This window comes from Charadrius vociferus, unplaced genomic scaffold (genome assembly GCF_000708025.1).
Source record: "Charadrius vociferus isolate BGI_N301 unplaced genomic scaffold, ASM70802v2 scaffold455, whole genome shotgun sequence".
NCBI lineage: Eukaryota > Metazoa > Chordata > Aves > Charadriiformes > Charadriidae > Charadrius > Charadrius vociferus.
In genome coordinates this window covers 2,232,987-2,254,760 of record NW_009648550.1, presented here as the reverse complement: position 1 = coordinate 2,254,760, position 21,774 = coordinate 2,232,987, and the positions used below count along the sequence as shown (strand labels likewise).

The window sequence follows — 21,774 nt, the reverse complement described above, 5'->3', positions numbered from 1 at the left end:
GGCTGAGGGGAGGGGACGGGGGAAGGGCGAGGTTGTGGGGCGAGGCGGCGCGTGCCGGTCCTGTCCATATCTTGCGTCGTAGTTTAGTGGAAAAGGGAAGGGGTTAGAAAAGGGAACTGATTTAAAAGAGCCTCTCATCCCTGCCGGGGGGCTGGTTCCCTCTCTGCGGGCTGCCTGGGCCGTTGCGGGGGGTGGGGGGCAGAGGGATTCTCTTGTGTGCAGGGGCAGCCGCGGGGGTGGGGGGGTCTCTGCCCCTCTTTGCCTCCCCTCGTCTGGGTTTGCTTTTGTGGGGAAGGGGCAGCATGAGCGTGCGGAGTTTTACTGGAATTTCTCCTTCCTTTCTGAGGAGCTGCCGCTGCTGAAGCAGATTTTTCCTTCCTTTCTTTTTTTTTTTTTTTTTTTGTCTGATGCAGAATTTCAGTAGCTAGGCAGCCTCCCTCTTTTCTTTCCTTCCTTCCTTCTACCCCTTCGGTATGTAAGAAGGGAGAGACATCAATGGAAAGGATGAAATACGCGTAGATGGACTTTCGAATGCATTTTTTCTTGAAAGGCAGATAAATCCCGGTTGTCAATGCACTGACTTTTTTGTTGCCGTTGCATTGCTTCGTAAAAATGGGGTTCGCTTACTCCAACTAAATCCTTGGAGCATTTCAGAGAGTTGCTACAGTGAACGACTTCTCATATATTTTGCATCGGAGGAGCTACATTGATGTTAACCATTTTTTTGTAAAATGGAGAACGAAATATTCACACCCCTTTTGGAGCAGTTCATGTCTAGCCCTCTTGTCACCTGGGTAAGCATTCATTTTTGCTCACACATTATTCATTTATTTGCTCATTGTTTGAAGATAAATGCCTTGCGGCAGAGAATGAGGTGGAGTTAGTGTCACGGTGGTGATGATTATGTTTTAGGTTAAGACATTTGGACCATTAGCTGGAGGAAATGGGACCAACCTGGAAGAATATGTGGCGCTTGTGGATGGTGTGTTTCTGAACGAAGTCATGCTGCAAATGTAAGTGTTTGCAAGTTGTGCCTTGGGTTTATTTTGGTTCTCCTGTACGGTTTGCTTTCTTATGAAACCTCTTTTTTCCCTCCATATTGATCTTGGTCAGTTTCTTTCTTTTATACTTGAAGTAGTCATGTGGTCACCTAAGAGGAGAATTCGGAGCATAGCAGATACTATTTACAGTTTCATGTCCAATGTATTTGCAGGATGTATAGTGTAATACACACCGAATCATCATATATAGAACTTACTGGAAAATTGGACGACTGTAAATAGCTTCCTAGATTTCCACTGAGAAGCATAAAGGTTCATTCTACCATAAGTCATGCTGATAAACAAAATTTTGAATTAATTTGCTTGGCTAATAAGATTCTAATACGTGTCTTAGTTCATGTGACATACAACTTAAGGATCGTATTCAAGTCACATAATGTTGTTTACTGAGGAAATGGACAGTCCTTTAACTCCTTCCGCTTTATTTTTCACGGTTCCAAATTAGAGTAGATAGCAGTTGAGCAGTCAAGTTGATATTTTAGTTGAAAGTTTTCTGACTATGAACCACAGAAGAAACATTTTACGTGGTTTTATAAATTGTTTATTGAAAGCTCTGATTGTTAGAAAAATTTCTTTATAATTATAGTGACTTTTTGTTAATCATAGTTTTGACTGGAATGTTGCCCACATCTGTAATGCTAGAGAGTAACACTTTTGTCGAGTGTCTAGTGATATAATCATAAAAATGTTACTAGTGGAAAAAATTTCTCTATACTTTTTTGGGATATTTTAGGTCTCTACAGAGAAATAGGTCTTTTGTTTGTATAGGTATGAAAAAATGTAGGCTTATGGATGGCTGGATAGACACATCAGTGAGTGAGCAGCTTGTGATGACAGCTGTTCCTCACAACAGTGCTCAGTGATGGACATCCTTTTACTCTGTTTATAGTTTTTACTAATATTTAGTACTTTGAAAGTTTTTGCTTTTGGTATTCAGCTTGTATAACTAATCTGTGTAAAAAGATCTGCACATTACCACATCTAAGTTTGAATTCATATCCTTTTGAAACCTGTGTTTTCTTTGTCGCCAACTTCTGTGAATTCCTAGTGTTTACTTCTGTAATATTGAGAAACATGGAAAACGTGGTGGAATTGAACTTTTTGAAAAAAATCGTGAGTGTATTTCTGACATATTTTAATAAGAATTTTAAGTAATTCATTCACTGAAGCATACTATTTTTATTCCACAATTTATTTATTTTTTCTTGGACTATATATAAATTAAGTTGCTTGTCTATTATGACCGTGCATTTAGCATGTAGAACTTCTATTTGGTAAAAATCTTTGACAGCTGGAAGGCATATTTAGTACTGGAACAAGGTGCTTTTGAAGAATATAATCTTGAAATTAAATTTTCTCAGCAAGTTTTTTGAATATTAGTAGTATAAATTGATATCTGATACATTATGTGGGATACTTGTATGTGAAATGGAAAGCTGCAGAGAGGGAGCATTCTCATGCTGAAGACACTGTGTTGAATTTGGCTTTGACTCTGTACGTGCATTTTTGACCCCATACCTTGATTACTGTAGTTTACTTGGGAGGGGTTGTGTGTGTACTTATAAAAAACAGACATGGGAGATGTAAATTTAAAATAAAATTGTTTGGTAGGTAGAACAGTTAAAAACTGCCTGAAACTAGAGGTGTGTGTAAAAGGACCGGTGTACAAATAAAATTAGTATTACAAATGTGTAACTACACTGGAAGGTGTATTTTATTTAAAATACATTTTGGGGAGATTGAAATGTGTCACAATTGATTGCTGCTTAGAATTGAAGTTTCCAGAACTGCATTCTTGTTTTGGAGGGGCTTTATTTGTTTTAGGTTTTTCGCCAGGATTGAAAGAGCAAAAAATGTTTCATGTTTTGCAGATGGATTCTGACTCTGGTGAAGTCACTGTGGAAATCTGTGTTAACTTCTAGTCCATTTCACTTTGAATATCCACCTATTAAATATGTATCTTCTTTTGGAAAAGTATTTAAAGGATGCAGCTCCAACTAATCATCAATATTACTTATTTTCAGTATTTTCCATTTTATTAGTATTTCTCTTTTTTCCTTTCAGTCTTAGCTACCATATGTTGAGGAAATGTGGCAGAAAAAATTGTATCACATGTCTTCAAAAGCAAAATATTTTTCTTCAGAATGTTGTTTATCTTTTTTTTTTAATTTTTTTTTTTAAAGCTCTCAATGACTTACTTCATATGAGAACTAGAGATCCGTGGTTAGGAGCTATGGCACTCTGACACTCTTAGAAGCTATAGAGAAATGCTCTTGCAGAAGTCACGAGAGGTGCCATTCGTAGAAATATGTGGAAAGCACCTCTAAAAGTTATTTTTGTTTGTTTGTTTTACATGACTTACATTATGTGGTGCTTACTTTTTAGTCTAGTTTTGAGTTATTTGAGGCTGTTAATGTTTTGGTGTGAGAATACAGCTAGCGCGTGCATGTCAGCCAAGGACTTCATGATGTGGTGGTGGTGTAGGTTGGTTCCTATGGTTGGAATGCCATTGCAGCACTAGGTGCTTCAAAGCTCGTTAAAAACATGAACGCGTGGAGGCTGTTAGAGGTGCTGTGTTCCTGCTTTGTATATACTTTAATACTTTTTTTTTTTGCAAAATTTGAAAAAAAAAACCACAACCAAATGCTTTGACCATAAAAGTGAGTGTTAATATTGGATTAGGCATGGTTTGTAAATAGTTACACAATCAAAAAAGTGGCTTTGTTACTTAGACAAGGTTTTTTGTTCAGTTAAAAAAGAGTTAATCCTGACCTCCGCTAGTGACAAGTGAGAGTTTGTTAGTACAGCATTTGTTACTCCTTGTGCTTCTTCAGACCAAATTTATTTTCAGCAATTGTAATGATTCAAACAGAGGAAATAAATGTCAGCATTGGAATAGTTGCAGGATAATGGTACTGAGATGGTTGGGTTAGATCAGCATCGAATTTATTAGCACCTCATACATGAGAGACAATAATTAGTTACATTCCTTGTATGTCTTTTGCTTTTGACTTTTTTTATGTTTTAGTACATGTGAAAATTACACAGATTCCATTCGGTGTCCAGTTACATCTGAAGAGCTCTTTCTTTGCTGGAGATGCTACAGGCCAATTTTATAATTATTTTTTAAATTTTATTTTTAATTAAGGAGAGTTCCAGTGTTATAATATTAGCTCTTAACTTGAGAGAGTGTCTCTCATTTCCTGTTTAAATTTAGGTCCAGCTCTTCAGAAGTGTTCGGTTACCTACCTTCTGCTAGGATCAGTCAGTATCTGATAGCTCTGGATAGAAACCCATCTGTCTTTCTAAATCTGAGCCTTTATCTTTGTGTTCTTTGGTACAAAAAGGGGCCATGCTTCTTGGAAATAAATCAGAATGCAAGAGATCGCTGCGGTGGTGTTCTGCCATAGCAGGGAGGTGGAGGAACATACCAAGAATACTTCATACCTTCGCTATACCTTTATATCATAATAATTCTAACATTATGAAGTGCTTATATACTTAAGTAAAATATGTTGTGTATACTACTAAAATAAATGAAACAGTATAGTTCAACGGATTAGTCACCTGCTGTGCATCTAGGTGCAATTACAGTAAAATAATACTTAGTTGTCCTGGAGATATTTTTCCAGAACCAAACAAAACCTAATTTTTTTTTAGTTTTAGTATTGTACTGTTTATATACTCTTCTGATCCAAAAAGTTCAAGGTATCCTTACAGAAATAGTCATTTTCTGAGTGTTTTTTATTTTCATTTCTGACAGGTTTTGTTCTGATAGTTGTTAATTGAATTCCAATAGGATTGTGTAAGAAATGCTGAAAGTCTTCTAGTATGAACTGTGGTTTCCAAACTGACAAGAGTCTTACTAGTTCCTTTGAATAAAAATAGACAGCTGCAAGTAATTACAAGATTGGGACTTTCGTTACATTTAGTACCGCCATTAATATTTGGTCAAGTAACAAAGACTTGAAACTGTATTTTAGTTTTATTTTACTATGCTTTATATTTATGGAAATGAATCTGTTTTAAAAGAACTATCAGGCAAATACTGTATGCAGAATTGGTAATGTATAGAACCAAACTCTGAAACTAAGTTAATTTAATCCACCATCTGGAGAACTTGTCTGCTTTAATCACAGTGTTCCGTTGGTAACTTTTGTCTTAATTGATCATATTAATCAATACTATCCATATGAATTATTGCATCCAGAAATGCTGAAAACTACTTCAAAGGATGAAGTATTTTATTGTTCTCATGTTTTTCTCCCTTTTGCTGTTCTCCCACTATTTTCACTGACTGGATTCACATGCAGGCCTTTCATACCAGTAGAATTTTCCAGGTGGACTGACTGACTGTTTTCTTCCACCACTCTGGTGGTGTGTGCCTAGAATGTGTAGACTGCTTCATTGACTCCTTTTCTGAGCTCTTAGTCTTTAGTTGTATGCTTTTTTCCAAACAGTTGAGCTTGCCAGCCCATACTTCTGGCTTGCCTATATCTTTCCCTGAAAACTGGACTCCATCTCTAGTGCTTGAGCCAGCTGCCTGGCTCTGTGAAAGAGTGCAGGAACACATACTGCAATCCAATTAACTCTTTCTTGTGAAGAAGACCAAATAGCAAGAGGTAGCTTCAGCCAGGTTCTGGCTGGGTGGGGAAATGGAAAAAACTTTTGAGGCAAATGAAATTGGTGAGTTTGGCAGTAAAAATATGAGCTTGTATTTTAGAAAAAAGTCAAATATTATGAAGTCTGCACTTTCTTTCTTAAAGCGAATGGATTTGATTCATACTTTTCAGATGTGCTATGTCAGGCTTCCACAGATGCAAGGTAGGTGTCAGTCTACTAGTTTGTGAGAGTTGTTGCTCGCAAGAATGATTCTGTGGCAGTAGGGCCTAGGTTTTTCTTAAGGAAAGCTGAATTTATAACACTCAATTTTTTTGTAAAGAAGCAAATTCAATTATAAATGGTCCAGCAGAGCGTGCACAGTGTTCAAGATCATTGGAATTACAACCTTTTGATTGCAAAAAAGGAAAAGATAGTTCTTAGAGTGTAATAGTGGAATTTTAGACTTGAACATCTGCTTGCCATGGGCTTTGAATTGGGCAAATGAGGTGGACATAGGCTGATACCTGTACTTCTGAGGTACTTGGGTTTTTGATGGCTAAAGGGGAAAAAAGCATGGCGTGAATGTGGAATGCTTAGTGTTTGATATTTGCTTATGTCTCTATTTTACTAGGGGTTTTTTATGCTTTTGTACCCTTTTACATAGTTGATGTCCCCTTTCCTTCATCCTGTCTACTCTATTTCCGTGCAGTAAACTATTCTGTGGTTCACTCTTGTTTCATATAGTATTTTGAAGATTAGGAAGTAAATAATCTAGTCTTTCTCTGCATGTATACATCCACTTCTTTGCTTTCTTCTGCATGTGCTGTCTTCAGTATCTATCTTTGACTCTGGCTCCTTATTTCTTTTGGTAGTGTACTACTTATCCTATCCTTAGTCTAGGCTAGTAGCTGGGGCCAGGGAATAAAGGCTGAGTTAAAAAATATTTGTTAATACATACAGAGGTCCTGCATTGAGTTTATTGACTCTATTGAGTCTACTTACTTGTTCCATAAATAGCAATCTTAGTTGAAAGATCTAAAATCAAAATATTCTGGCAAAGGAACAACACATATTCACTATGGCTTTACAGTTTTATTTTCAGAGTATTTTGCATTTCACTCACATTCTACGTGCTGGTTTAAAGAACTGAGATACAGCCACAGAGCACAGTGCAGCACTACTGCATAGAGCTGCCCTAACAGAAGGCAGAGTCGGCTTTAGCTGAAGTCACAGGACCATGTGGGGAATGCCACAAGCGTGACTTCAAGCCAGAGGAAGACATATCCCGGTTTTTTTTGCGGTTCAGGGATGATGGTTGTGTAGCTCATCTAGCCATCATTTGCCCTTAGCAGCATCCAGCATTGTGAGGCTGCATGAGCGTTCCAGTTCCAGTGATGGCTGGCTATAATATTTCTGTTTGTGGGGCTGACTTTGCTCTTTACCTACCTTTGCTTCTGTGCTGCTGCTGTCCTGGCTTCCTGTGTTGTAAGGAAAGACAATACACAACTTTTTGCTCTAATTTTTATACCAGAAAGGTTGGTTTGCCCAGGTAGCTGAGACAGTTGAGCTGCCCTACAATGTTGCCTTATCTGTTGGTAGTATAGCAGCAGTAAATTCCAGAGTTTTAGGTTAGCTACAAATATCTTACCTGGGCTGATCAGCTTGCATTTTTCACTGGCAAGGCTGTATTTCTTCAGGTTCCATGGCTAGTTTGTGGGATGCACCACAAACCTTTGCAAAGTATTGCTGTGCTCTGGTCTTTCTTTCAAAAACTAATCTAGTTAACTGACAAATTGGTTGCTAAATCAAGCACATCTTAATCCTATGCTAAATTTGAGAAGCTTACTTCTAGATTTTCCTCATTTGTTTCTTCTCTTAAGAAGGGGCTTTTTAGCTTTGTGTTCTTTCATATGTTCCTCTTATTTTTGGTTCCTCCTCCTTTTTCTCTAAATACTAATTTGTTGCCTTTCTTGTCTTTCATACTGTACCACTTTTCCCTATGTAGTAATTATTTAAGGATCAAGACATTTTTTTGAAATGCTGCTTTGTTAGAGCACATGACCTCAGTGGTCAGAGATTATTTGGTAATAACTGTGTGGCAGTCTCTGTTTGTTTGTTTGCTTTGTTTTAGAGTCCAGTGTTTATGCCTTAAGATGCTCCAAAGTGATGTGGGCTCTTAGGCAGTTGTTGTTAAGCAGTATTTACAAAATGCCCCCTCTTCGTTTCATTGGACTAATTGATGTTAAGGCATTGAATCAAAGCAAGGCTACTGCTTGACCCAAACGTGGTTGGTGTGCTTTTCCATTGGCTTACTCTGAGGAAAAAGCAAAAATTATCTTGTATTTTTGGACTGAGAAATATTAAGGGATGAACTTGTAAGTGGCTTGTATTATATTCCTGGCTGTTTGGTGAATCTTTGTATCTGTGTTGCACATTTAGATATACTCAAAAATTTGCTTCCTTTTCCATAGTGATAGGAGATAGAGTCCATTTAGGTTTATTACAGAATTTTATCTTATTTGAAGCTGCAGGGAAATATTTGCTCTAGTTTTTGTTTGTGTGGTATCTTTGTTTTTCTTAAATAAGCCCTTGAGCAAAGATGTCTGGTGTAATTTCCTGGTAGCTTGGGAATACGCTTGCTGTGTGTGTAGAGTATTGTGTAGGCCAGACAAAAATAAAATATAGATATGAGTTGATGTATGATAGAATGTGGACAAATGTCATGCTCACAAAGTGCTGGTTTGCATCTCAGGAAGGATATTAATATTAATGTTTTAAGATTAAAAGAATGCACTTCTTTTACAGGCCCTTATATGTATGCTTATCTTGTAGCTTTGGGTGGTTAACAGCGGTAAGGTCCTTCATGTACTGCTCTATTTATATCGAAATCAGTAGATGATTGTACGTGTATTGATGTGCATACAAAATTTGCAACACATTTCAGTTAGTGTGCTTAAGCAATGAAGTTGCTCGCATGGACAAAATTTTTACAAGAAATGTAATTTATTTTCTTTGGCAATCCCCTGATATCCAGGAGCCCTGCCTTTGAATTTGCCTCATTCTCCAGAGTAATTTGTACACAGGGCTCAGATCTGTTACTTGGTAGTCTAAAAATTGATATGGAAAAAGATGAAGATGTATGCTTTAATGTTCTTAATTTACTTATAGAATTGCAAGAAGGGGAAATTCTAGAGTCATAGTGTTCTAACCAAAAGTATTTATTGGAAATCTATGTGGCACTATTTTCACAATTTAAGATCTTTTTAGTCACTGAAACTGCAATATTCAGGTAGCTTTGGCATCATCTCACTAGGCTAATCTCACATCAGTATAACCCACATTTTTTAATACTGAGTGTGCCGAGATGTTTACCTATGGTCAGACTATTTTGAATCTGAAGTACTAACTAATTATTTTTGAGAATTTATAGCTTTGGCAAAGTTCAAAGTAAAGAATAAAATGAGTAAACATTTTTTCCAAGTCTTCCAAAGGAGAAATTATTTTTGTAGTGCTATGATTATCAAATAAAGCAAAGTACATACTGCTGTGGTGTTGGAAGATGGGTACGGTAGAAGAGAAATACTCGTATATACAAACTTAATAATCTCTTAAGAGGGTTTTTTTTAAGCTTAAATAAAGAAGACTGCATAAATGTGTATTGCTTTTAAATCCTACTTAAATTATTTTCCCTTATATGAATATTCTAAATATCTTAGAAAGCATGTTAGCTCCACAAATGTCATTTGCTAAGGACAATACGTTTTTATTTGCTTCTTTTCTGTGCTACTTGCTGCTTCCTATCTGACAGCTTTCTGGCCCTATTCTGCTTCTATTGTAACTGTTTCTGATGTTTCTTCCAAGCAACTACCTGTATGTTTGCAGAATATTCTTTCCAAGGTAGATTGTAAAAACATTTTCTCACTTTAATGCCCTCTGATGTTTAGTATCAAGTCATGCTGCATCTTGTGATCCAGATCTGTGAGTGCTTACTTACGTAAAGCTAATCTTACTGTTGTCACAGGATTATTGTGGGTGTAAATGTTTGCAGTGTTTTAATGGTAAGTTACATTGAGGTGTTAATCACGAAGTCAAATAGTTTTCAGTTACTCTGTTAATTAGTACTGGACTGAAGAGATCTTTAAATTTGAACTCATTTGAGAAGTAAAAAAAGTCAGCCCTGAGAAGGAAAATAACGCACAGTGCTTGAAGTAGAAAGCAAAACTTCAGTATTCATTATCCCCAGTGCTTTGTTTCTGTGGTATGTCTATCTTTCTTGCTTGACATTTGTAGGCTATGCTCATGCATCATGTGCTGCCTTTTTGTTGTAGTTTAATTTAGAAAGTAGTATAGTGCTAGTACTATTCAAGCAATCTAATTCTACCTTTTCAAACAGTATTTGCTACTAGGCCTTTTGTAATAAAAAAACCCAAACCCACAAAACCAACCAACCAAAAAAAAAAACCCCAAAAAAGAAAACCAAAGCATGATGACACTTGTAAGATACTAAGATATTTAGATGTGTTGAAGTAGTAAAGTGTATTTGTCAAACTTCCTGGTTCTCATCTGTGTGCTCAAAAAAAGTTTTGTTTGTCAAGTTGTTTCTTCTAGGAATTCTCAATTATTTAGTATTCAGGAGTGCTTATTTTGTGTGACAGTGCTAAGCATTCTGTGATGCTCTGAATCTTACAGACTTTTCCTTTCCATCAGTGAAACTTTTCGTTTGGTGGAAGCCATCTTACCTTTTGCTAGCTGCAGAGTAGAGGCTGCTCTGTGTTCTCATTGATTGTTGTGGGGAGCTCACCCAGGTTACTTGGTGCAGTGAGTAGTGATTCACTGTTTTCAGTCTTTGGCAGAAAACTGCTTTTTTTTTGACATACTACCTTTCAATGTGATAGGAAAAGAGTACATCTGGTAGTCAAGTTGATACAATAGTAGTAAAGCTGTTTCATACTGCATGATGATAAAGACATCTGTTGCTCTGTAAGCTTGGAAATTATGGAGTTTTGGGGGGTGTTAATTCAGAAATACAAGTGTGTGCTTAGTAAATGACAGATGAACTGGTTTATTGCCTGTCTTATTTTCTCCTATATTTTGCTTACCTGTATGCATCTTCCTTAATACTATTAAGGAAAACATGAGCCAGCAATGTGTGCTTGCACCCCAAAAAGCCAGCTGTATCCTGGGCTGCATCAAAAGTGTGGTGAGCAGGTCAAGGGAGGTGATTCTGCCCCTCTACTCTGCTCTGGTGAGACCCCACCTGGAGTACTGTGTCCAGCTCTGGGGCCTTCAACACAGGAAAGACATGGGCCTGTTGGAGCAAGTCCCGAGCGGGGCCACAAAGATGATCAGAGGGCTGGAACACGTCTGCTGTGTGGACAGGCTGAGAGAGTTGGGGTTGTTCAGCCTGGAGAAGAGAAGGGTCCAGCGAGACCTTATTGTGGCCTTTCAGTACATAGAGGGGGCCTACAGGAAAGATGGGGAGGGACTCTTTATCAGAATGCGTAGTGACAGGACGAGGGATAACAGTTTTAAACTAAAAGAGAGAAGATTTAGATTAGAGACTGGGAAGAAATCCTTTACTGTGAGGGTGGTGAGATACTGGAACAGGTTTCCTAGGGAAGTTGTGGATGCCCCATCCCTGGGAGGTGTTCAAGGCCAGGTTGGATGGGGCTTTGAGCAACCTGGTCTAGTGGGAGGTGTCCCTGCTGGGGACCCTGGCAGGGGGGTTGGAACTAGATGATCTTTAAGGTCCCTTTCAACTCTTAACTGTTCTATAAAAAGAGAAAGAAAAAAAAAAAGCTGTTGTGGTCTTTGCTTTTTTACATCCCCGGGAGGGAGAAATTAAAGATCAGTCACCAGACCTCTTGAATGTACTGTGATTTTGTCTGGCTGTTTGCACATTCACATCTAAACGTGTGAGTGTACGGATGTGTGGAATGTCTCTTTGTGCAAATAATACCGCTAACAGTGGGACCACCCAGCAGAGCAGTTGTTGGTCAGAGCAGCCCTGAGGTGATGAGGTGCAGCAGGTTCAGGAGAGACAGGGTTACTTGGGACAGAGTCTTGTGGCACTGCTTCAGATACAGCTATTCTAGCACACTTCAACTGTGAGTAATTAGGCAGCTCCTCTGCTGTGAGCACCAACAAGAGAGCTTAGGCACTAGCAGCTACCCTGTGAGTAGTTCAGTCTGGTCAGACGCTGCAGAGCAAAGGCAGGGATTAGGAAGGCTGCTGCATACGGCTCAGTATCTACTCATACGTTCTTGGTGGGGTTCCGTGTGATCCCCACCAGCTAGTCAATTTGTTGTAGGCTGTTTGGTTGTGTTGTTTTTTAAAGTAGGCATAAGGCTTCAGCCTCCTAATAGTTTATGATGTTGTACATAATCCTAGGAAATAGGGTTTTGTGCAAGGGCCAAAAGGCTTTTGATGTTAGACCTACTTCCTAAAACTCACCTTAGCGTGAGGCAAAAAACCTTTGATACAACTGTTGAACTTTTTGCACAGATATTCAATCTTTGCTGATTGCAGAGTTAGCAAAGTATTCTTAAATTGAGATATTAATATGCACCTTATTTTTGTGGTATAGAACATCTCAGCATTTGTAATATCTTTAGATATTTGAGCAGATGTCTGCAGAACTGCATGACCATTTTAACTGTGGATTGATTGCTGCTCAAACAATGTTGTCTCAAGGGTAGAAATACAGGTGTTTAAAAAGTAAGAGCTAAATTGCTGGTTTAGTGGGCATTTATGACAAAGAAGAGTGGTTAGTATAAATCACAACGTTTGCTTGCTTATTGCAAGTTAGGGTTAGAGCATCCTTTTATAGATCCTATGTAAGTGCACAAAGATACAATGGCAAGTTAGGGTTAGAGCATCCTTTTATGGATCCTATGTAAGTGCACAAAGATGCTAAGCAAGATTCAAAAGTGAACAATTGGGCGACTCTGGAACGTGCATCCCTTGTGTCTTCAGCAAGTCAGACTGTGGCTCTCCGTTATAGTAGTTATGTGTGTATTGTGTAATAGCACTGGGTCATCATGTTGTTTAATATCATCAATACATTGCAGCCTCAGGGCTTGCATGTCTTGCGTGATGCTCTTCAGGAGGTGGAAGGATTTTATTGGCATCTATTTTTCAGATAAGAATGTGCTGAGTTAGTTCTCTGCATGCTTCAACAGTGGATAGTCTGTGTCATTAATTATTGTTTAGGGAGGTCATCCATTTAAATCCCTTTCTATCAACACAGAAATCCTGATGAACATGTGCCAGAGGTATAGAAAAGGAGTCACAATTTTTTTTCTTTATCTTTTGGTAAGTTTAGCATGGAAGTAGTCTTTGGCAGCAGAAATTGATCATATTGATAGATGCAGGAGGAGTTTGAAGTATGCCATCTTGTGCCAACGTTTCTAGAACATGCATGATCGCAAGGTTCAGATACTGACAATATTATACTTTAGAAGCTGCCTCATTCTTTGATACTGTAACTCCTGCAGACTGACCCTTTGACTACGATTGATGATTTAACAGTACACTGGTGAAGGCCATTGATCCTTTTGTCCTATATGCAGAGGTGCTTCTGATAACTTCAGTGTACTGCTTTGTCTGATGTTGCTTCAAATGTTTAAAGCAAATTTGAGGTTATTGGTTATTGTCCGTAAAGGCCCCAATTTTATTTTAACTTTAACAGTAAAAGGACACTGCTGTACTAAATTTCTTTGTAAAATACATTTTGTATATGTTTATTATTTTCTTGCTACTAGTAAATAATGGAAATGCTGCTTTATTATCTGAAATATATCCAAAAATTCTGATATTAATAATTATTGAAATATTTGGCAGAGAGCAAGAGTAAGCCTCAGGATTCCAATTAAAGGGGTTTTGCAAAAAATAAAACTTTATTAGGCAAGCAATATTTATGTGTAAAAGTGAATACTGTGTGACTGTAAGCTAAAACAGGCAGAGTAACAGTCAATATTTATTACCCTTTGAGATGTACACTTGTGTAGAATTTTTTCGAAAGTGCTTGTTTGAGCATTTCACTGTGCATAACAAATACATTCAAACAATGATAGATTTAAAATTAGGGTGCGTTACAATACTAGACTTAATGATTAAGTACCATCACGGAACAGATGGCAAGAGAGGACACAACTGGTTTGCAGTCTGCATAGATTTAAGCATGAAGCCATTAAGCTATCACATTCCCATTTCTGATAGATTTTGGTCAATGAAAAATTAAAGACACATAATCCCTGATTATATGAGGTCTCAATCTGTAATTCATGGCACTGGTAGTATTTCAAAATCACTGAAGTTCTCTCTGTAATCAGTAGTTTTAAACTAATGCATTATTGGGATAGATGCTCTTGTCTGTTTTTATTGCTATTGAAATTAATGTGTCCTGTCATAAGTAGGTTGCTCTTAAATGTAAAATTGCTTAAGGGTATCTTTTACTCTCTGCTTCCTATTGACTTCTAGACAGATTTGCCCTATTTTGCTAGGCTATTTGCCACTGAAGCAGTTCAGTATCTCCACCTAATAAAAGGAACAATTCAGACTTCAGAGCATGTATTGCCTTAAAAATGTTTGTAGTGTAACTAGCACAGTAACCACTAGAATCTTGTTTTTAAAAAACTGTTGTTTAAAGCTTTTACAAAGGTCAATTTTGGAACTGATTTATTTTTGAAATTATTTCATTTGCATCTTCTTGTATTCCCAACAGCATGTACTAGTTTATTTCAGTGGTATTGGACCAAATGTATTCTAATATGCAGAATTGTTTAGTATTAATAAAAATGTAGTTATTGTAAAAGTGTTCTTGGTCATCAAAATGAAACAATTTAACATATGGGTACAAGTAATTTATTAAAATCTGTAATAAATCAGTTTCCCAACAATGTAAACTAATTTAAAGATGCACGTTCTTGAAAGCAATACAGATTTTGTTCATTTATGTTTAGAATTTTATCTTTCTGTATGAAAAATATTTGCACATTATATTTCATTAGTTTTTCTCGTTAATGATTTCAAACACTTGTTAAGAAAATTAGTATATCTATTCCTGCCTTGGACCAGTCTGACAAAATACAGTTATACAAACAACATACAATGGAAAATGTGTAGCTAACATCATGCTATGTTGTTTCCTCTTTGAGTGGAATGAGTGAAGACATTAGCATTTAAACTGCCTTTCTGAGAAGATAGACTATATTGACTGAATTAAGATTATTTAAAATGGTGTTTTGTGCCTTGAGGAGACTACTGAGTTTTAAAGTTGGAGGCTTTGAGAGAATGAGACCTGGTTATCAGTATTGGGAATGAATATGGGTTTATTTTTTAAAATAATGCATCTCCTACTGAAGGACCTAATCACAGTTCTTTTGGTAACTGCGTGGTGTGAGAAGTGATCTGTCAGGCCTGTTCTTGGCTGTTCAATTTACTTTGCAAATCAAAACTGACAGTTCAAACATAATCTGAAAGCTAGAAATCAGTGTCTGAACATTTAGGGAACACTGGTAAATACAAAACCTCAAGGATTCTTCTACCAGCTGACCTCTAATTCACATGTGGGTCATTTTAGTAGGTACTCTATTAATGTTCTGTATTTATAAAGTATAATAATGTAATTACATAATGTGGTTAGAAAGATTTAAATTACTATAGTACAGAAATAAAGTCCGGTTTGCACTGGAAGGTATTGAGAACAGGATTTCACTCCTGGAAGTGTTACACACAATTTTTTTTCCAAGTAGAAGTCATCCTAGTCATTGCTAACGTGTTGATTGATGGTGTCAAAGACAACTTACCTCCCTTGTTTGAAGAATAATGACCCAATACAACAATCTTTAAAAAAAAGTGACAGAAAGAAATACAACTTTCTACTAGCTATAGTGAGTTATTGAAGCTTCATGTTCAATTCCATTAAAAATGATTTGTAGAGATTAGTAGTGTTAGTACTGATATTGAAGAAACTTAATTTTGTGAATCCTCAAGAGCAAGGAGTTAAAATTCTTGTTTCCATAACCTGCTTGAAAGTTCTGCTGAAAAACGGTAAGGGAACTTTGGGTTTTAGGTTTCTGTTGGATCTATAGCCATAATCTTTTGGAAGAAATTAAGCTTATTAAAACAAATTTATTCTGTGCATTATTGTCCTGAGGCTGACATTCTGATTTTAATCATAGAATTATAGAATAGTCTAGGTTGGAAGAGACCTTTAAGATCATCGAGTCCAACTATTAACCTAACGTTGCCAAAACCACCGCTAAACCATGTTCCTCAGCACCACGTCTACCTGTCTTTTTAATACCTCCAGGGATGGTGATTCAACCACTTCCCAGGGCAGCCTCTTCCAATGTTTGATAACCCTTTCTGTGAAGAAATTTTTCCTGATACCCATCTTAAACCTCCTCTGGCACAACTTGAGGCCATTTCCTCTTGTTACTTGGGAGAATTGTTGATAGTCTGCACTAGCAGAGGATCATATAACTGGACTGTGAGTTTCTTCAAGTGATAGAGGTACAGTTCCAGAGCACATCTGTGGCCCAAACTTTCCCTGCAGAATTCACAATCTCAGTAAACTGTTTCCTGCAGTCCAAGCCAAAAAAAAAAAAAAAAAAATCAGTGCTTTTTGTTTTAAGATACAGGAATGAATCATTTTTACCTCAAACAGTGTAACTTTTCTTGAAAAAGAAGCCCAGAATTTCCGTAAAATGTAAGGAATGTGTGTCACTCATTGAGTTGGTAAAAAAAAATGGGGGGGGAATACATGGAGTGAATTGGTGGAAATAAAAGAGTGGTACTTTACTTTCAACAGTGGTGGGAGTTAACAACTAATAAAATCTTTGTTACGTATCAGTATTAACTTTGACACGACTAATACCACAGAATTTCTGATTATCTTTGTTAATGCATATTTGTCAGATTTGATCCATATGCTTTTGGATTTCTGAGGATTAAGATGGAAAAGATGAAGCAAGAATGATTTGCTGTAGGACTGTTGACAAAGTGTCTGCTAAAGTGTTCTAAAAATGCTCAATTGGTATCTGTTAGTGCATTATTTGAGAGATGTGAATTATTTATTTTTGTACTGTGCAGAGCAATGCTAGTAATGAGGAGCAAAGTTCAGGTACAGGTATAATGACACCCTACAGTTCCTGATCTTGCCCAGATGTTATGACTTCTGATTTCAAAAATTTATTTTCATACCATCCAATAAAACACAAAGCTCATGTGCTGTATCTTTGATGTATGCAAGTCCCAGTAGTAAATATTGTCCTGCAAAACATGAAGGTGGCAGTGGTGACAAAGGTGTGGAAGTAAGAATTTGTGTCCTAAAAAATCATGGACTCTAATTGCCCATCTTTTTTTCCTCCTCTATATGGATATATTTGGTGTTGATTGTTTCTGCTTTTGTTCAGGAATTTTTCATTTGTGTTTGTTTCCCGTTTGTTGCATTGGGATAATAACAATTTGTCTTTAAAAGTATGTCAAGATTTATGTGTGCATACCATTATGAAGACATTTGCTATGCAAATGTTAAAGTTTTTGTTCTTACAAGATCTGTCTAAAGTTTCTAGTACAGCTTTTGAAACGAGAAAGTGTAAAGCCTGAGTTTTTATGACATTTGTGTTTTGAATTCTTGTGGTTGCACACTAATTTTTGTGTTGATACTAAAATAAGAGCTATTATGATAGCCAGGAAACTCTAGTGCCCTCTGTTTTGAATGCTCTAAAGAGAGAGTCATCGAAAATGTATGGCTGTAGAAATGCAGCTGAAGATGATGAAAAAGCCTGGAGATAATCCGATAGTCATTAAGATTAAAGATGAAGATTAAGGGCCCAAATCGGCCTTTTGGAGATATGAATGTAGAAATACGAGACTTCAGCTGATCTCTGTATGCCATCAGGTCAGCAGGATTTATCGTGGATTTTCTCCTCTGATTTTTACAATTGAATGAAATCAGTTTGGAAAGGAGTTCAGTTCTGCACATCTGCAAAGCATAATAATTTTTAGCCCATTTAGTTCCTTTTGCAGCTACGGGTTAACTGAATTAATAAATCGAAGGTGACATCTTAGTCACATAGTTTTGGCTAATGTATTCTAAAATGTACTTGGTTATAGCATTTTTAGGAACATGGTGATGAGCATTTAGGAATGAGGCAGTTACTAGTGTAAGAATCAGTGTGCTAATTTTCCTAGATTTATATTCATATATAGGAGAAAGAAGATGCTATGCGTACTGCTTTTCTTTTAAAAATTACTGTGTTGGAGGTGCATTGTGTATATGATCTGACTTGCCCAGCAGTGTGGTTTTTCTTTCTGTTACCTCCATTCATGCTCACAAACTAGGAAATTCTGATAGCAATAAACTGAAGAAAAGACATAAATACGTCTTAAAAATTATAACATGCTAAAACCAAAGAAAGCTGTAAAAGGCAAGCAAAAGTTTGTTTATGTAACATATTTAAATGACAAATGTGTAAATTTTGTCTATAGCAATACAGGTACAAACAGTATGTGAAGCTACCAATTGAAGTGATAAATTGCATCAAAATAAATCATGATAGTACTATGTTCAGGGCAGTAGAGGGAATAGCTCATTTTGGGGGGTTGGTTGAATTGAGTATCTGTAGAGAAACATATGAATCACATGTATATTAGTGATCTTGTAGACTTAGTCTTGTAGACTGCTTACGTGTAGTTTCTTTAGATAAAATATATCTGTTCTGTATGATGCATATTCTTTTTCTGCTGTCCTCTGCAAAGCCTTCAGTTTGTGCACATCAGTAGCATCTGGTTTTCAGGTTGCAGGTCCTGGGTGTCCTGCCAAAATAATTCATGCTGACCTGTAACTTGCTCGGTTCAGTCACCTTCTAAGGAACTCTCCCGGAATAGACTGTGTGGTGGATGTGCAGTTCCCATTCTGCAGGGGCAGATGTACCTGTATGTCACCTGGCCATACAGTACACCCAAGTAATTGAGGGAAGACCTGTGATGAGCCTTTGCATGCTGCTTAGAACCCAGGTGGTTCACCTGTTGAAAAAGTACAAACACAGATCCTCCCTGAAGTTTGACTCTATAGCGACTGAAGCATCATCTATACCATGCATAGAATAACTACCTCTCTTTTAGACAACACTTGTACTAAAAAATTGAAGAATTAGGGTTTTTTTGGCAATGACATTTCTTTTCCCTTGGTATTTGGTTGTGTCCACTACAAGATTCAGGTCATATTTGTGTTATAGCAAGTTATTCCTCTTTCTGCATTTGATTCCTGAGTATAATCCTTTGCCTGTACAGGTTGTTACTGAATTTCTTTATACTGCTGTCACACTACTTTTGCACTTTATCAGGATCATCCTTAATTGCCATAGTGTTCATTGTAGGTTTTTTTGGAGTGTGGTGTTTTTTGTTTTTTTTTTTAATTCCTCCCAATTTTTGCCAATGGCAGTTCTGGTAAGTGTATTCTGTATTCCATTGTCTAAATCATTAATGACAACATTGAATAACACCAGACTCGGCAGGCACACACCCTTGCAGGAATCTCCAGTTTGACATCTAGAAGTTGGTAGTTTCTTGTTTGAGTGCAGTATTCCAGCCAGCTGCACATTTATCTGACAATAATATCATTAAACAATACAATAATGTCATTAAGTATCAAAAGTTGCATTGTGCAGCTGTATCAAGTATCTTTGTAAAAGTTAAGAAACTTCAGGTTGGCCATCTCTTATGAATTCTCTCAGCCTTTTACAGGGTGTTGTGGGGAGTTGCATTGGTTCAGCATTGTTTTCCTGAAAAAATCACAATGAATAGTTGTCATCCTGTCTTGTATGTGGTTAAAAACTCGGTATATTATGAGGTATTGCAAAAGGGTGACTCGTCTGCATTTCCTCTGATCCTTTCTGGTTTGTGAAGGAAAAAGGGATTGATTTCCTCTCTGAAGCCAAGATAAACCAGAGAAAAATCTGGTAGTATGTGAGAGTACATGACAAAAATTCACATTGATAATCCCTTTATTGACAGATTCCAGTCATCTGTAAATAAATTTAAAATAATTTAGTGTGGCGTTAGCATGATGTATTTCTTATTCTTCATTGTTCTAAAAGTTAAAACTTACATTCTGGTTTTGTGCCTTGTGATAGTCAAATAGCATTGTATAGTTTTTCAGTGTATAGACATTTGTTCATGTAGCCAGTCTGAATTCTGTTAACTTGTAATTGTCTGCATCAGCAAGAATGATTCCCGAAGTCTGCAGTGTGTGCTGGAATATTTACATTATAGCTGTGTTCTGCTTTCTGTATTCCGTCAGGAATGGGGCTGCTTGTGGAGAAGTGCAGAGCCTCAGAAACTTTCTTCTTATATTAATTCTCTGGTAATTGTGATGGGAGCTCCCAATTGCATACTGCATTAGTAGCCAAACAGGGTAGTATAATCTGACTAGCTGTGTCACGGATAAATGTTTCAAGTTACTTTTTTCTGCCCTTGGCAGTCACTTCCACAAGTCCTTATTTACTTGTGGAGGGAAAAAAAGGCATGATAACCAAGACAAGAAGTTATGCTAGTACATTAACTATATCATTTGTTTTATAGAGAGCTTTAAAGACTAATGTTCAGTGTGTTTAATTTATTCTTTTTTGTTTGTTTGTTTTGCAGTAATCCAAAGTCTGCTAATCAGAGGATAAACAAAAAAGTAAACAACGATGCATCATTAAGGATTCAAAATTTGTCTATTTTGGTGAAACAAATAAAAACTTACTATCAGGTCAGTAATTGTTTTTGTATTGTGTTTTGCCTAGAATTGTTTCTAAGTATTCTTTTATAGTTACGCCTTTAAGGGTAACAAAAATATGATTAATATTTTGAGATATTTGTATTGATGGTTATTTATAAATCTGGTCAAATTTTTTATCATACTTAATTTACAGCTATGATAGTAGTCTGGAAACACTTGTATGTGAATGGTGGTCTGTTTATATAATAGATATTCTGCGTGTTCAATTACTCATATGGTACATTAAGTAGTATTGGTTGGTATTTTCTGAATTGACGCAAGTTCTGTGTCTGTGAGAGAAATTATTACATGTGCGTTTAGGCTATCAATGGAATCTTAGTAAGAAAAATGTGATGAAATTTATTGGTTTTAGAATTCACTTGATTTTCAGTAGGAAAAACATCAGTAAGGTGATAACAATCAAATGAGAATTCATAGTAAATGCCGTGATGAGCTAATTTAGAGCTGTAAAATAGCCATTGAATTTTTGTGTTTTGTGTGGTAGGTGAGAGGTATGCTTCCTAGATGCAGAGCCTGAACAGAGTGGTGTACACATGGACACGCTATAGTAGGACACTGCATATATCACCGGTGTCCCTAATACTGTGTCTTTTAGTGCTCTTCTGTGCTTCTCTGCGCCTTTCTGCCAGGAGAGTCTGGATCTGGGAGAAAATCTCCTTTGACCTGCCTGTTACAGCAAGTGCATCATGGCAGAGCCTGTGCTGTTGTATGCTTTTCTTCATGTGTACGCATATAGTATATGTTCTCAAAAACTCCAAAGTACAGTGAAAATTCCCACCTGTCACTTACTGCAGTGGTCAACCACTGTACATCTTTCTCGTTAGCACTTTGTGCTAGCATACTTCAGGTTGTTCTTTTCTTGGCAGCTACTACAGGTGGGTATAAGTGCTGCCTGCTAAGACCAATATGCTTTTGCATTTCCTGGTGGTAGTAATTTTTGACCAGGCATTAGTGTTTCACAGCTGGTGCAACAGAAGGCATAAACACTGACAGGATTGATCTTTATTTGAATACAAGTCATTCCCTGGGCTTCTCTGGCCATACAGCATCAGCCTATTGTAGTGCAACAGCATCAGCCTATTGTAGTGCAACAGTATCAGCCAGAATGGTTTGTGGTTAGGTAGTTTACCTTTAGAATCATAGAATAGTTTGGGTTGGAAGGCACCTTTGAAGGCTATCTAGTCCACTCCCCCTGCAATGAGCAGGGACATCTTCAACTCAGTCAGGTTGCTCCGCGCCGCGGTCTTGAATGTTTCCAGAGATGGGGTATCTGCCACCCCTCTGGGCAACCCGTTCCACTGTTTCACCACCCTCAGT

The 21,774-nt window shown here is 37.1% G+C and overlaps 1 protein-coding gene across 2 annotated transcripts in view; it reads left to right on the top strand.

The window, feature by feature from the left end:
* The first annotated feature begins 731 nt into the window (after nucleotides 1-731).
* CCDC88A (coiled-coil domain containing 88A) overlaps nucleotides 732-21,774 on the top strand; it is a 77,310-nt gene continuing 56,267 nt past the window's right edge. For both annotated transcript variants that reach the window (XM_009886014.1, XM_009886016.1), the window contains exons 1-3: nucleotides 732-794; nucleotides 913-1,013; nucleotides 20,319-20,427. In XM_009886014.1, coding sequence (XP_009884316.1) covers nucleotides 732-794; nucleotides 913-1,013; nucleotides 20,319-20,427 — 273 coding nt within the window. The remainder of the gene's footprint in view (nucleotides 795-912; nucleotides 1,014-20,318; nucleotides 20,428-21,774) is intronic.